General features: G+C 38.9%; 1 protein-coding gene across 3 annotated transcripts in view; it reads left to right on the top strand.

The window, feature by feature from the left end:
• Positions 1-12,114, top strand: part of Pde1a (phosphodiesterase 1A) — a 245,217-nt gene extending 233,103 nt beyond the window's left edge. For all 3 annotated transcript variants that reach the window (XM_041639716.1, XM_041639717.1, XM_041639720.1), the window contains 2 exons: positions 7,578-7,694; positions 9,641-12,114. In XM_041639716.1, the coding sequence (XP_041495650.1) occupies positions 7,578-7,651 (74 nt within the window). In that variant the 3' untranslated portion in view covers positions 7,652-7,694; positions 9,641-12,114. The remainder of the gene's footprint in view (positions 1-7,577; positions 7,695-9,640) is intronic.
• The last annotated feature ends 4,211 nt before the right edge of the window (positions 12,115-16,325 follow it).

Raw genomic sequence — 16,325 nt, 5'->3', positions numbered from 1 at the left:
GTCTTGGTTACCATCCAGAACTCAATGTTAAGACCATTTGGCAATTAATTGAGTTGAATCTTACATAACAGTTTATGAAATGGCGTATTTGTGTTAGTCGGGTTCCTCATCTCTGTGACAAGATTCTGGAGAAAATAACGTCAGAGGAAGATTCATTTTGGCTCAGTTTCAGTTGTTTCAGCCCCTGGCTGGCCGTCTTCTTAGAGAGTCAGGGTAAACTTTGCCATTAGTTCTTCTGAAGTTTAGAAAGAAGCTTACATGCTCCCAATATACACTGGCATTGAGTAAATATTGTCATTCCAAGGAATGATGCATTGTGAATAAAAAAAAAAAAAAAAGAGAGGGCTAGAACCAAAGCAAAACCAAAACCTAACAGGAAAATTGCTGAATTTTATAGCTCTATGTGTGGTTTCTGAAGCACACATTTAAATGTGTAAAGCCCTGGTCTTATACTCTTGGTAATTTGACCTGTTGTAAGGAGGCCGCTAGTTTGTTCCCAGCTGCTTTGCCTTAAAATAATCACACATAAACTGTATTAATAAAGTCACTGCTTGGCCCATTATCACTAGTGTCTTATTGACTAACTCTTACATATTAGTTTAGCCCATTTCTACTAATCTGTGTATCGCCACGTGACTGTGGCTTACCAGCTAAAGTTTTCAGCTGTCTCCAGTGGGCTCCATGGCTTCTCTCTGACTCTGCCCTTCTTTCTCCCAGCATTCAGTTTAGTTTTCCCCACCTACCTAAGTTCTGCCTTGCTACAGGTCCAAAACAGTTTCTTTATTCATTAATGGTAACCGCAGCACTCAGAGGGGACTCCCACATCATTGACCTCTCTTTGGAACTGGCTCCACTAACTGCCTAAAACTTGCCTTAGCATATGTTTCATGCTATTGGTATACCAGCATATGTTTCATGTTATTGACATATCAGCATATGTTTCATGCTATTGGTATATCAGCATATGTTTCATGTTATTGACATATCAGCATATGTTTCATGTTATTGACATATCAGCATATATTTCATGTTATTGACATATCAGCATATGTTTCATGTTATTGACATATCTAACTTCCTGGAGGCTTCAAAGCATGTTGATCTTCATTCTCACAGCTTCACATGTTATACTTTGAGAGTTGGCACCTGAGGACCAACCATGCTATACACTGTATGCACTTACCAATCCTCCATGATTCTTTATGCCCACAAAGCTATCATCATATGGATGATACAGAGATTTGCTATCAGCTAGGAAGTAGCTAGGGTCCCACGAACCATGTCTGTAGAAGGTTCTGAGTGCCTGAGTGATGAGCCAGGTGAAATGCTTCCCTAGGTCACCCCATGCTAGAACAACACTCTTTAATGTTCAATAAATATTTCAATTAAGTTTATGCCTTTAGATCTTTGACTTTGCTCAAGATATCCTCAAGATACCAATCTTATTCTATTGCCTCAGTACACAATATTTGGTTGTGATAGGTTATTGTTACTCTTATTGCTATTATTATCCCTCCTCTTTCTCCTTTGTCTTTAATTTCTCCTTTCTCTTAATTTTTCAGAACTGAGGATTGGCTCTAGGGCCTTGTATATGTTAGTTCTGCACTCTGCCTCTCTGTTACAGCCCAATCTCTTTGGCTGCTTTCTAGTTTTACTATTTCTTTAGCAACCACATTTTCCTTAATCTCAACCTTGAACACATTCATCTTCTGGGAAATTTTCAAGTTTTTATCCTCCTTCAGATTTGATTTTTGTTTCTCACTTTCATTGTAAAGTGGCCAAAAGTAGCTAGCAACATTTAAACTACAGTCTAAATGCACTGAAATTTCTTCTGTCCATTTTTAAAGTTAGCTTTGTACAAAATCTTAGGGTGTGGCCAGAATGCAGACAAGTTCTTCACAGTGTTGCATGAGTTGTCTCTATTACCATTCACCAAAGAATGTTTATTTTCATCTGAAAGCTCCTGAGTAATCTTTAAGTTCTTTATTCCTGTGGGCATTTTATCTTCCAAATTCTCATTGGAATTTCTCATTGATGTCTGCCTGCAGCACTGTAGAACTTTTCCATCTCATAGTTGTGCACTGTTCCAAACTCACCCTTACAAACCAGTTCTAAAATCTAACTCACATAGTTAGGAATAGTCAAAACCCTGGCTCCCCCTCTCTGATACCAGGTTTCTTTGTCAGTCAGGGTTTCACTTCCATACAAAAAATAAATAAAATAAAATAAAATAAGAGAAAAAATTTATTGAGCCATTATTTTAGCAATTTTAGCCCAAGGTCAAACAAATTGTTACTTTGAGCTGAGGTAACACAAAATATATGGTAGTAGTATATGCAGTCCTGGTCATTCACAGAATATTAAAGAGGTACATGTAGTACCACGGTGTGTCATTATATTCCCTCACCACACTGATGTTGTTTTCTAGTGTAAATGGAATTCTTTCTGAATTATATGTATTTTATTTATATATTTTATTTTAAAAAAAGAACACACATATGTTCAGACTATAAGGAGGGGCCAGATCATATTAGAAAAGCCCGAAACCTTTGATTCCATGGACGGCTTCCAAGTTCTTTTACATAGGACAGTATTACTGAGAAGGTTATTGAAAATTATCTTTGGGGGAATGAACGCTCCCTGACATTTTCTCCTTCCTGAAAGGATGATGTCATATTATATGCCCAAGAGTGACTTACACATTAAATACCCAAATTAATGAATTAATTGATGCATCTGGCAGTCTGATGATAATAATAAATACAGGAAGCTGGGAAAATGCACGTCTTTCCAGGGCACACCCCAGTGGTCTACTTTTTCTAATGAGATGTGATCACCCACTTTCCACTACCTTCCAAGGATGATGTCATATTGCAGATATATTAATTACTCTGGGTGCCCCAGGATTGACTTATTTTACTTCTGTGGTGTGCATCTCAATTACAGTCATAAAATGCTTTTACTGTGATGATAAGTTGCCACTATAGCACCTTGTCTGGTCATTGGTATTGTAGCATACAGGGTCCACAGATGAATAGAGTGTTGATGATTCTTTTCCATCCTCAGCCTACAGCAAACCTCTTAGTACCATGAACATTGTCCAGTAAAGAAGGAGCCACCATCTTGGTTACTGCTCTTTTTTTCCATCCTAAAACAAAACCGTCTCCCATCTTCATCTGTAAGGTCATATGATCTAGTTCTGTTGGGAAACCAACAGCACTGACATTTACCTGAATTGTTTAAGAACTTTTCTGACCAACACCTCAAGGTATAACCTGAACTTTCGCATTGCAATGTTTGTTTAGTAACCTGTGGCTTCTGAAAATAGTTTGAACAACCCATGAAGGGTATTTCTACAGAGAAAATCTTTTACCCTAGAATTACTTACAGAATCTTATAGATTATTTTATAATTTGAATCTTATATTTTATTTTTCCTAGCTTTAAACTCAAATTATCATGCATGTCATTTGTAGGATACATTGTATGCAAATATTAGTGACATCTTTGTCATAACTAGAAATCATAAATATTTTATAATATATTTAATGATGTATCCTGAAGTTTAATTTGATGATGATGATCATTATTACTTCAACATCATCTATAGAGTAGAACTACAGTTAGTCCTTTTCATTCACAGAATTGCCAAAGAGGAACATGTAGTACCACTATGTCACTATGTTCCCTTACTATGCTGATATTGTAGTATAAATGGAATTCTATCTGAATTAGATGTGTTTCATTTATATATTTGTAGATGGAAGTTTATGTACCACCCAGTCTGGCAGCTGTTTAGTCCCAAAGAAACACACAGAGGCTTATATTAATTAGAAACTGTTTGACCTATTAGCTCAGGCTTCTTATCAACTAGCTCTTAAAGCTACACTGTAACTGTTTAGAGTTGTTTTCATCTGAATATGTCTTTACTATATATCTCTATCCTTTTCTGAGCACATTAGTCTTAAATCTGCTAAGCAGCATGGCTAGGATTAAAGCTGTGGCTTCGATAGCTGGCGGAACCCCATTCCTTAGCTTTCTGAGAGTCTAGCTTCATAGCTAAGGTACTGGTGGGGTCCATGTTTATTGCCACAACTCTATGGAATTTCAAGGTCTCTGCCACCACCAAGAAACATACTGCTGAATGCTCATAAACGCCATTATGTGGTTAGTGGCAGGGCCTCTTAAAGAAGCTATGAGGTTTTTGAGACTAAAGCTGAGTCAGGAAGCCTCTCTAAAAGGAGTCGCATCTCTGTTTCCCTCTAGTAAACAGAGCCTACTGGAAAAAAGACAGTTACCAAGAGGCTGAGCTTAACTCTTTTCTTGTCTGTCTAGAGTCATTTTGTTAAGCTTTCTCAGGCTTTAATGTGAAAATTCTTGCCAAATTTTAGGGTGCCATTCGTAGATGGAAGTTTCTGTCCCACCCAATTCGGCAGCTGTTCAGTCCCAAAGAAACACATTAAGGCTTATATTAATTATAAACACTTTGCCTATTACTCAGGCTTATTACTAACTAGCTCTTAAAACTTAAATTAACCATAATTCTTGTCTATGTTTAGCCACATGGCTTGGTACTTTTTCTCGGTGCAGCATTCTTATCTTACTTCCTCTGTGTCTGGCTGGTGACCAGCTCTCTGCCTTTCCCCTTCCTAGAATTCTTAGTCTGGTTGCCTCACCTGCCTGGCTACTGGCCAATCAGCATTTTATTAAACTAAAGTGAAAAATCTTTACAGTGTATAAGAGCATTGTCTCACAGAATTTCTAAATGGTTTGTTTATTTGGGACTGAATGGGGGGGGGGGGAGACCAGGCAGGACAGACACTTCCATCTACATACATTTTATTTTAAAAGCAAGTTCACGTATTTGTTCAGACTATAAGGATGGCCAGATCATATTATAAAGTCTGAAAGCTTTGATTCTATGGATGGTTTCCCAGATCTTTTACATAGACCAGAAGGTTACCTAAAATTATCGCCGAGGGAACGAATGCTCCCCAGTCATTTCTTTCTTCCCAAAAGGATGATGTTGAAGTATATGCCCAAGAGTGACTTATACATCAAACATCCAAGTGAGTTACAATGAATGAAGCTACTAATTTTCACAAGCAGCCGAGCTTCTATGAAATTACTTGGCAGTGGTGTGTGTGTGTGTGTGTGTGTGTGTGTGTGTGTGTGTAAACACCAGAACCTTACAGTTTGGGAAAAGGATACTCCTTTGGTGTCGCCAAAGTATGGATGGACTTGGCCATAATACTTAATTATTATTTTTCTAATTGCACACACAGAATGTCTCTAAGATGTTATTTGCACAACATTTTGAGATTTTTTTAAATTGTTGCATTGTTTCTATTATTTAATCCCTCTTCCATTTTTCCTTACTGATAAGATTTCTCTAGAGATAAGATTATTTGGAAAAGTAGAATGTTCTCTCCAATTTTTTATGGGATAAATATTTATGTCACTACATTTTTTCACTGTCATTTCTTCTTTTCTACTAAAGTCAGCTTTGTTATTTTCTAATCTGCTCTTAAATAACAGAATATTAAGTCTGAGGTTTAAATCAAGGCTCCAAGATTATAAATGTCAGAGAGCAAAGGAAGCCATGAGGAACAATGTCGAAGAAGATACGGAACCCAGTTATAAACCTTTTAGTCTCTGTTTAAATGAATGAAATATTAAATTTCTGAAAATAGAAATGGGTTTATGAAGAAAATTCCATGCAAGAGATCCCTATAATGGAGTTATAGAATTGCTTCCTCCTCCTCCAAATCAGAGGAAGAGAGTTTCCCTGGAAGGAGAGAGTTTGCAGCTCAGGGTACACTGGGAATCTAATCTTACCCAAGAGAGTGAAGAGTCAAGTGAGTCAGTGGAGAGAAGACAAGGACTTTGCTCAAGTGCTGAAGTAATAAGGGCAGTGGCGGGGCTGCGTCCCCAACACCCCAGCCGCCTGCCCGGCTAGCTTATGCCCGAAATAACAACACGAACACTGTATTCTTTTAATCACTGCTTGGCCCATTCTCTTCTAGGCTAATTCTCACATATTAATTTAGCCCATTTCTAATCATCTGTGTGTAGCACCCCAAGGTGCGCTTACCAGGAAGATTCTAGCCTATGTCCATCCTGGGTCGGAGCTTCATCCCGGGAGCGGGGCATGGCGTCTCTCTCTGAGGCGTCTGCTCCCGAGAGAGCTGTGGAGTCTCTGACCTCACTTCCTCTTCCTCCCAGCATTTTGTTCTGTTTACTCCACCCACAGGGTCAAGCAGTTTCTTTATTGGCCAATGACCTTCCTCCATCAAAGTGCTTTATGGGAGCAAATGCATCGAGAGGTGTAGTAATAAGGGCAGCGGGGCTGCATTCCCAGCACCCCGGCCGCCTGAACGGCTAGCTTATGCCCCGAAATAACAACACACAAACTGTATTCATTTAATCACTGCTTGGCCCATTCTCTTCTAGGCTAATTCTCACATATTAATTTAGCCCATTTCTAATCATCTGTGTGTAGCACCCCAAGGTGCGCTTACCGGGGAGATTCTAGCCTAGTCCATCCTGGGTCGGAGCTTCATCCCGGGAGCGGGGCATGGCGTCTCTCTCTGAGGCGTCTGCTCCCGAGAGAGCTGTGGAGTCTCTGAGCTCACTTCCTCTTCCTCCCAGCATTCTGTTCTGTTTACTCCTCCCACCTATCCTCTAACCAATAAAATGGGCCAGGGCAGTTCCTTTATTAGCCAATGACCTTCCTCCATCAGAGAGGGTTACATGTGAACATATTTAATATAACAAGAGCTGGAAATATAGCATGAAATTTCTGGGAGGATGTTAGGCTGCCACCTGTTCTTGTTCTGTGGACAGGCTGGGGTGAACGTAGTGAGTAGTATCTGGATACATCACCTGTATGCTCTCAGAATGGTCAGTCTACATCCCTCTCCTGTCTAACGAGTGTAAACAGTACTGCACTGGTGCTGGTCCAGGAGGTACTTGGGGATCCATTTATGTTTATCTCAAACTGTATAGTTTAATTTTTGATGTATTCTCTTCAGTGTCTTAGGAAGCACTGGGATAGTTTGCACGCTAATGCTTTCTTTATCTTCATGGTTTATATAAAGCTGGAGTTTATATAAAGTTCTAAGTCAATAAATTCCAAAATGTTGTTTGTGCAGACTTTTACTTGAAATGTCACTAGTCTCTCATATCCATTTAATCTGTTTTAAATTCATAGCAGCTAGTCATTAAGTAGTTAACGACATATCTCATTAGTATTTATTTAAAATTAGTTTCAGTAAAAGAAATACCCATGAAAATAATGCAGTTCGGTGTATGATTTAATAGATGCTTCTCTCATGGATTTCATTTCTGTGTTCCCAGACTACGCTGCAACTTCAAAGGTTAAGTAACCATTGGAAGACATGTTCTTGTACACTGCAAACCTCCAAGCTGAAAAGAATAAGCACATCTTGAGAGAAATGCACTAAAAATGCGTTTTACAGCGCAGTCTTTAACGCTTCACAAAGTGTTATCAGCTGGCACGTAAGCTCATTTCCCCCAGAGGATAATTTTGTCTCACCTGTTTGTTTTATGTTTTAGGTGAGGTTGATCTTCATAAGAACTCAGAAGACTTAGGGAATGCTGAGGAAAGCCGTGCTGACATGCATCCATAAGTCTGAACAAACTTTAAGAGTTCAGCTGTTTTAAACATAAAAGGTAATCTTACTTTGTAGACAAACAAAAAAAAAAACCAATTTCTAACACCATTAGAGATACAGGACCTCATTTAAACATTTTCCTGGGCTTTTAGAGATTTTTTTTTTGATCAACTAGGTTTTAAAATTCATCAACACAATTTTTATTTACTGAGATTAGAGTCTTAATTCTTTAAGGATAAAAACAATATTTTATAAGGTTTATGAAGAAGATTCCAGTAAAGAAATCCCTATAGTGGGAGAAGATATTACTTCTTCTATGACATATGGGGACTATTTTTATGCTGATTTCTATTTTTATTTTATACAAGAAATATGACTATGTTCCTGATGGCAAACACAAAAATCATGTTTGGTAGAAATATGTGGACAATGATGGCACTTGTTTTTAGAAATGGCCTGTAGGACTTGCTTTCAGTCTGCCAAATTGCTACTCTAGGAATGATGCTGTAGAAATATGAAGTTTAAGGAGATGATATACTAATATTAATGACCATTAAAAAAGAATTATTGCCTTGGAAGGACACGTAAGAAACAGAAAATGAAAAAGGGTGGTGTATATAATGCAGATATCTTAAAGTTTACAAGAAAATGCTTGTGAAACAAATCCCAAGTGTTATAAGGAGTATTGGTGTCCGTACAGTAATCGGAGCAAGGGAAAATGCTGAAGATGACATGCCTCACCCGTGAGATGTTGTCATTGACACTTCTGGTGCAGGTTTGAAACAGTTAAAATGTGATTTGGCTTTTAAGATAAATTCTTCAATATTTGTGGAGAGACTCTCATTGGTGAAAATCTTATATATGTTATGTCAAGCATTCCATGATGGTTGTGATTCCTGTTTTATACATGAAGCTTGGAAATAAATCAGATCACCAAGTGGATCTTTAGTATTTCTCTATTTAACATTGATAGTAACAGTTACAATGACTCCCCACACTTTCCACACAGACTTTACATCTTCCACCTTTAGAGATAGATCCTGGCCATTTAAGTGAATAGGGTCTAAAAACATTGCATTCAAAGAATTAATAAAATAAAAGTATTATTTTAAAAAGATGAATTATTGGATCCTGCTGATACTTGAGAGAACCTTTAAATTATATTTTTGAGAAAACAAACACAGTAGGCTATTATAGATGTTTTCAGTAACAAAAAGTTTTGTTGGGGTGTAACTATCATAAAAAACAAATAAGCATAATTATTTTCCTATAAAAATAGCAAGACTTTTTTTTCCAATAGGACATTTGCAACCTAATGTTTATTATATATCACCACATGCACACAAAAAAGACTGAAAACCTTTGGGTAGCATTTTATAAACATTTATGGTACAGGTCTGCAATATTTATGAACGTATTCCCAAAACATCTGTAGAGAATGCAAGCCAACAGTGTGTTCCCAGAAATGACTGTTCGGTGTATGAAAAAGACCCACTGCAGACACACAGGCCTACAGAGCAGATCTAGGAAGGAATTATAATTCAGACAAAACAAATAACTATTCAATTTCTGCCACTGTTTTCCACCCATAATTCAATAATTATTTCTGATAGAGTGTATGAGTCCTATGTGAAACTGCCACTCAGTAGCCAACACCTACATAGATTAAATGAAGCTCTCTATTCTTTCCTGATTTACTTTTAGTCCCCCAAATGTGTATCTATTGCATGTAACTTGTTTTGAAGTCTATAATCTTCATGGAATGATATATTGAACTAAATATTAAATGTATAACCCTCCTACACTTGTTGCTCTTTGGTGTCTGGGGAAAAGCAACGCTCAATATTTTTCAAGAATACAGTACATTATTATTTACTGTAACTTGTAACTATATTTCCCGAGTTTATTTCTGTGATCTGAGATTTTGTATCTTCTAGCCAACAAATATTCAGCCTACCTTCCCATCCCTTCTCTGATGTCATGTTCATTTGATTTTTATTTCAGGGAAACGAAAGCAGCACAAAACCCATGAAAAGTCCTTGACTTTCTAAAAAACTTATAGTCTCTTCTTTGAACATACATTTGCTCAAGCCATTTTAGTGGACTTCTCTGTAAGGAATGAGACCATAAATTTCAGTCTAATGACTGGGCAAAGAAGTACCCGGGAATTGTGACTAGGATTCTGGCCACTGTTTCTGTCACTGTTTCCCACCCATAATTCAATCATCTTGGATCAAGCCAGAGAAGAAATCTTTTAAGATTGAAAGTCAAACGGCTTCAAACTTTTATCACTTTCAACTTGTGCGGAAGGCGACCCGTTTCCCCACGCACTTCTTGCACTTGTCACTCAGCGTGCTGCTACAGTTTAAACAGAGAACCAACTCAAAACCAACCCAAAATGATGGAAAACGGGGTTTCCTCGCAAGGCTGGTGTGGTAAGACTGTCTTCTTTAAAAGGCATGGGAACAGGAGAATCGAGGTTGCTCGGTGGTTTGTGAAGTCCCCGCAGGAACTGACCATGATGACAGCTGCCACTCAGTGACTGGATGTACACTGCACTGTATCTCCGGCTGGGAAGCGACAGTGCCGCCTTCTGCTGAAGACGGAAGATCATCCTGTTACCATCCCTGTGGTGTTATAGCACTAATGTGTACCCCATGTGTGTGGTCACATTGCAGGTCACAGCTTGCTCTCGGTCCACAGTAACAGGGAGCATCAGTCATGGCAGGGCACAGGCACTGGAAGGGAAAACAACGTTTCCCTTCTGGGATTTGATCCCATTAGGATATAAAAATACATTACAGGCGAATGGATAAGAGATGAGAGAGCGAGAGAGATGTGTGTGTGTGTGTGTGTGTGTGTGTGTGTGTGTGTGTGCGTAAGCATGTGCGTGTGTGCTGTAGGTCTGTGTACTCATGCTCAGAGGTGTATATGGAAATGGAAACTCATGCTTTTCCATATAGCTTACATTATTTGATGTGACTTCTTAATTTTGCTGAACAGAAATGAACTGCAGCCCTCCGTGGCTCTGCTTCTTGGCCGTGTTTTGCCTGAGCATGTGTGAAGCCTTTCCTCGCCCTAAGGGCCTTCACTTGTTTTCGGCTAACAAGAACAGTCAAGCCCAATAGGATGTTGCAGTTCCTCACCGTCCATACCTTTCCTGGATTGTGAGCTTCATGAATGGTGGAAATTGGATGGAATGAATCAAGAGTAACTGTCAATTAAATGACGTGCAGCAGGGTTTGCCCATCCTAATGAGTTGCTTCTTGCACCGGCATTCCCCCAGGTTCCACAAGGCTAAGCAATATTTCAGAGAAGGACCTGACCAGAAGCTTCTAAGCCTAAGTAGTGACGGTCTTTATAACCTAGATCTATTTTAATGTGTAAGCCATATTCTCTATGCATATTTAGTATGCATTATTGTAACTTAAGATATATTTGTGTGTAGACTGTATAAAATGCTTTTGAATGTTCTGTGAATTAGACTCTTAGTGTTAGTATTGTCCAAATCTTGTGCCGATCACAGCTAAATAATTGAATTGTATCATAGACATTATAATGTAATGGATATTTTAAATATCAGCAGTAAAAATTGATCTATAATAATGTGTTGACAAGATTTATAGAAAATGTGCATCATGGTAGCCTTTGTCCTTTAAAATGGACTTTTAATTTCTATTTATGGAGAAACTGTAACTATTGCTCTTAATGTCCTCTTTTTTTAAAAAAAAATCTATATATTTGCCATCTAGAAAATATTCTGCTTTTACAGTAGAATCTGAGAGTCTAAGAAATCTAATTACTCTTGTTCCTAATTGAGCCAGTTGTCTTTAAGCAAAGCTAGAATCTCCGGAGGGAAGAATAAGTTGTAACCCTGCTCCCCTCGGACATAGAAAACACATTCACTTTGTTCCTTTAATCTCTGTGCTTGGGTAATATACACGGAAGGATACGCCCATTGGTCAGTGTGTGTGCTACCCACATTGTCAGAGTGACTTACAGAGCACTGTGACTGACTTGCAGGGGGGCTTGGGGAGACACACTTCCTCAGAGCCCTCACACTGCCTGGCACCCTTACTCTTCTCCCCACTTCCCTCTCTTCCTATCCCCACTCTCCCCACAGTGTTTCCTATTCTGCCTTTGGCCTTCTGCACTCCTTCCTTCCTTGTTCTCTCTGGAGGACCACTCCTGCTGGACACGTCAGACTGAAGGCCCCGTGTGCTGTCCCTCTGCAGATAGTGGTATGTGAGGCCACACTGTGGGGCAGGACTGTCTCTCTCCATAGGCGGCTGCAACTGCTTTGCGTTTTCAGTCACTGCTACCGACTCTACACTCGCAAGTTCATCTGCCTTTTCATTTAACCAGAACTTTGCATTTTTCACATGACAGCCTACAATTCTTGTGTTTTTATTATGCTGTAACTCTCTGTATTTCCTACTACTCATGATTGCTAAATAAATCATATTTGATGGAAATTACCCTGGGCCATTTAGTATTCGCTCTAATTTCTTTCAGTGGATTGTTGAAAGATTGGAGAAATACAGAAGAGACTGGGGGTAAACCAAGTGAAGAACCGACGTGGGCGCATTCTGAGCTGTCTTTCTGACGTGAGCGCATTCTGAGCTGTCTTTCCGACGTGAGCACATCTGAGCTGCCTTTCCGACATGGGCGCATTCTGAGCTGCCTTTGTCCTATAAAGGAAATGATCCTTGATCATCATATCACTAGATGCAAATGTCTGGCTAAAAGCATTGCTTACATACAGTTATGGAAATGAGAGACTTTTCTCTAGAAATCTCAAGTTTTATAGGTGAGCCATCCCCTCTGCAATTTATATATAGATTCAGAATGACACTTACAAAGGTAATATTTTCATTCTACGTGCTTCCAAGAAGAGAGAAAAAGCAGATGAGTTGACTAGAGTAATAAATAACAAGAAAATAAAATGATTGCCTGTTTTCCACTTGTGGCTCCCATGTAAATTATTGACAAATGTTATTTTTATTTTATCTAGCAATGTAGTATGGTTACACCCAAAGACAGCCAAGTCTCAGAGAAGAATACTTGTCTGAACCCATAGAGTTCAGAGGTTGATGCCATCAATTTGGTCTGGATAACTGTGGTACCCAAAGACCTATTCTTCCTACCACATCTTTGTGGAGTGGACTGGAAGCACCGAGGAGTAGAGTGCCATTTGAAAAGAGCAATGTGGAAAGCAGAATGTCAATGTGGCTACTTCTCCATCAGTTAGTACAGATTTTAGGCAATAAGGAAAATGAATACTTTAGAGTCAAAGGGTAGCAAAGATGATATTCATTCCAGTCGTATTTCTGTGGAAGAACTCTAAATATTTAACATGCAAATTCTATACATGCATATCCGTATCCTACTTGGGACATTTTAATCGATTTTTCTGAAACTGGAAAGCTCTCTATATCTCAAATGAACATGTTTTTAATCTCAAATAGCTGAAGAGCAAATTTATTTCTTTTTTCAGCATTCCTGCTTTACATTATTTTCTCTTTTTTATTTTAATACAGAACATTATTTTTCCACAAAACACTCAAAAGTTTAGGTGAATGGAAAATAGTTTTAATCAAGGAATTCAACATTTTTCCAGCACATTCTACTTTATTGGAAATGACCTTGTGACCCATTTCACTGTAAGAGAAATCAGATAAATGTTTAGAAGAAAATATTAAAAGTCTCTTCCTCGCAAAGGTTAAGGTGAAATGAACTGGTTCTTCAGAAACCTCTTCTTGGTGCTTACCATATACAAAATGAGACCAGAACAAAGAACAGCCCTGATCACATCTTTCTGAAGACCCACTGGGTGGGGGGCAGAGGGCGGGGGAGCAGGATGAAAGGAGGCACAGAAGGGACTTGATGTTCACACTTGTGATGACATGCTCTTCAGAACAAGATATCTTGTCTGTGTCATATGTTACAAACAGAGCCGCCCCCTAGGCTCTGCCTTGCCCTGAAATTTAAAAGTACCCTGACAGGGGAATAACACTTTCATCTAAGCTCAATAGAAAACCATTTTTGCTTCCATGAACCCCTGCTTTGTGCAAGGCTGTTCTGGAATCTTTTTCATGAAGGCATCAAATGCAGCATCCTTGGTAGATACAAGACAGGGCCAATCTAGCCCGGGGCACAGCAGAGCTACATTTTCCTTGGGGGTCTTTTATTCTCTAGCCCCACTTTCTATGTGGTGGGAAGCAACTAATTTATCTCTGCCATGGATTTAGTGATCTATGGTTTGGTACTGATGGTCGCTGTGGCTTTCCCTCAATAGTGGCTGCACTTGCACCATCTGCCTTGGGACACCAAATCAATTGCTTGGGAGAACTTACACCTCTGAGCTCAGCCAGGGAACTAAAGGGAGAGTGGCAGGTCCAGAGGTCGAAGTGAAGGCACCAGAAGTGAGTTCAGTTGGGCAATGTCTTCTACATGGTGACTACCTTCCTTGCCCCTTCCAGGATACAGTTTTCTGTCTTCTGAGTACTGATTATATATCATACACACAATAATTCAGCCAATATTGTAATTATCTCTTGTTTGGGTATGTATTTTCTATTTTCAATTTCCATCTCGGAATGGTCTGGCAAACTTATAAATCATTCTAGTTGAATACAAAACCCATAACATTCTCCTCTAAGTAGAGCTAGACACTGACAGCCCCATTACCATGGCAACATCCACCCCTCCACCCCCGGCACCATCCCCGCCAGATACTTCTGTCTGTCAGAGCTCGGAGTTCAGAACATTCCGGCACATTTGGAAGTCTGGAAGGATGAATAAAATTGAGCCTATCCTATATATGGCCAATTTAAATTTCAACATAACAGAGAAAAAAACAAAGACACATTTTATAAACTCCTAGAGACTAAATAATAGCAACCAATAAGTACTATTGCATCTTGAAATAAAGCCAAGTATGTCTATCTTGAGGATGATGTAATATGATGAAGGTTCATAACCAGTAGTAGTTTGTTAGTGCAATGAATTAGAATATCCTTTACCAAAACGGGTAGTGTACTGTGGATAGCATTGTCTACATCACTGTTAAAGAGTACACAGAGAAGCACCCCCCTCTGCCCGCAGAGGAAAAGGAAGTTACGTCTCTTGTTTTATTTTCAAAGTCTTTGGCTCTGGAAGATGACAGAAAGTTTGGATGTTTTCCCCCTTCAACTTATTTGGAAAATCTTCATGCATGTCTAAATTATTATCAGATGCAAGAAATAAGTCATCTACAGTTTCTTATATGCTCATCCTGAATTCATTAGACTATACAAGAGCTCACTTGTTAGACATGACTTTTATCATAAATACTGTACACATTTGTAAATAGGTAAGGTGGAGTTCATTTGGAAAGAGGAATCCGTGTGCTTTGCGTGAATGCATTTTTACTGTAGTGTATCTTTGGATAGTGTATATTTATGTTTGCATGCATACATGGAGCCTAATGACTAGCTAAAATATTAGAGACTTAGAATTTCAGAACTCAGGCTGGGGAGATGGCTCAGTTGGTAAAGTGCTTGAGGTGCAAGCTGAGGACCTGCGTTCAATCTCCAGGACCCAAGTAAGGAAAAAGAGTAATGCTCACACTTGTGATTCCTTCACATACACATACATATCATACACACACCATACACACACCACACACACACACCACACCACACACACACAACTTAGAAACTCCAATTAATTGGAATCATACTTTCCCTTTTGGGAGATGTAATCACATAAAAGTACTTCCTTTTTCAGGAAAGCTTTTTAATAAAAACCAAAGTACATGGAGTTCACTTGCTTTTAAAAAAGTTCCATTTTTTTATTATACAGACCATTAATCAAAACAGAATTCTTCACTTTGCCTCCAAGGTAGACTAAACATTCCATGAAAGAGAACGTTTATTTCTTGTTACTTTCCTCTCCTGTAGTCTAACAAATCTTGCAGACCTTATAGCCTAACTCGTTTGGGTTGAACTTGATATGTTGAATTCATCTGTCCTTTCCTGAATGCCTTGAGGACTTATTTCTTAGAGTTGCAGTGAGGATTAAAAACACAGATTTAGGTTATGTGTTCACAGGCAGGTGAAATCAATCATCCCTTTTATACCTTTATCCCCAGGTAGGACAATGTAGAATCTATTGATTCAATACTAAGAGCACTAGCTACACTATATGCATTTGTAGTAGTATTTAGTTAGGGTTGTGATGTAAATATATATGAACACATAATATCTTCTATGCACTGAGTACATCTGTGAACTTCTTTTTTTCTTGATTTTTATTGAGCTCTACATTTTTCTCTGCTCCCTTCTCTGCCTCTCCCCTCTCCTTCAACCCTCTCCAATGGTCCCCATGCTCCCAATTTACTCAGTTCCTTGCCAATTTATTAATTCTAAAAGAAACTGTAAGTGGTAACTATTACTGTAACATCATCTAAAAATGGAAAAAAAAAAACAGCAAAACACTGTGTTCCGGTGTCTTCCATATTGGAAGACCCAGACTTAAGATTCGGGCCCTGGAACTAAAGGCCCTTTAAGCTCCCTGCTTTCTCAAGATCAGATGATGTCTGTGAGCACAGCTCACTGGACAGCACGCATCTAACACGCTTGAGGTCTGGGGTTCAATCCCCAGCATCGATTCACAGCTGCCTCAAACTAAGCCCCGAAGAAACGGC

This window comes from Microtus oregoni, unplaced genomic scaffold (assembly GCF_018167655.1).
Source record: "Microtus oregoni isolate MIOR12 unplaced genomic scaffold, Mior012 000060F_ref0000265, whole genome shotgun sequence".
NCBI lineage: Eukaryota > Metazoa > Chordata > Mammalia > Rodentia > Cricetidae > Microtus > Microtus oregoni.
The sequence above is the reverse complement of the archived record's forward strand: the minus strand, read 5'-3'. Positions and strand labels throughout refer to the sequence as shown.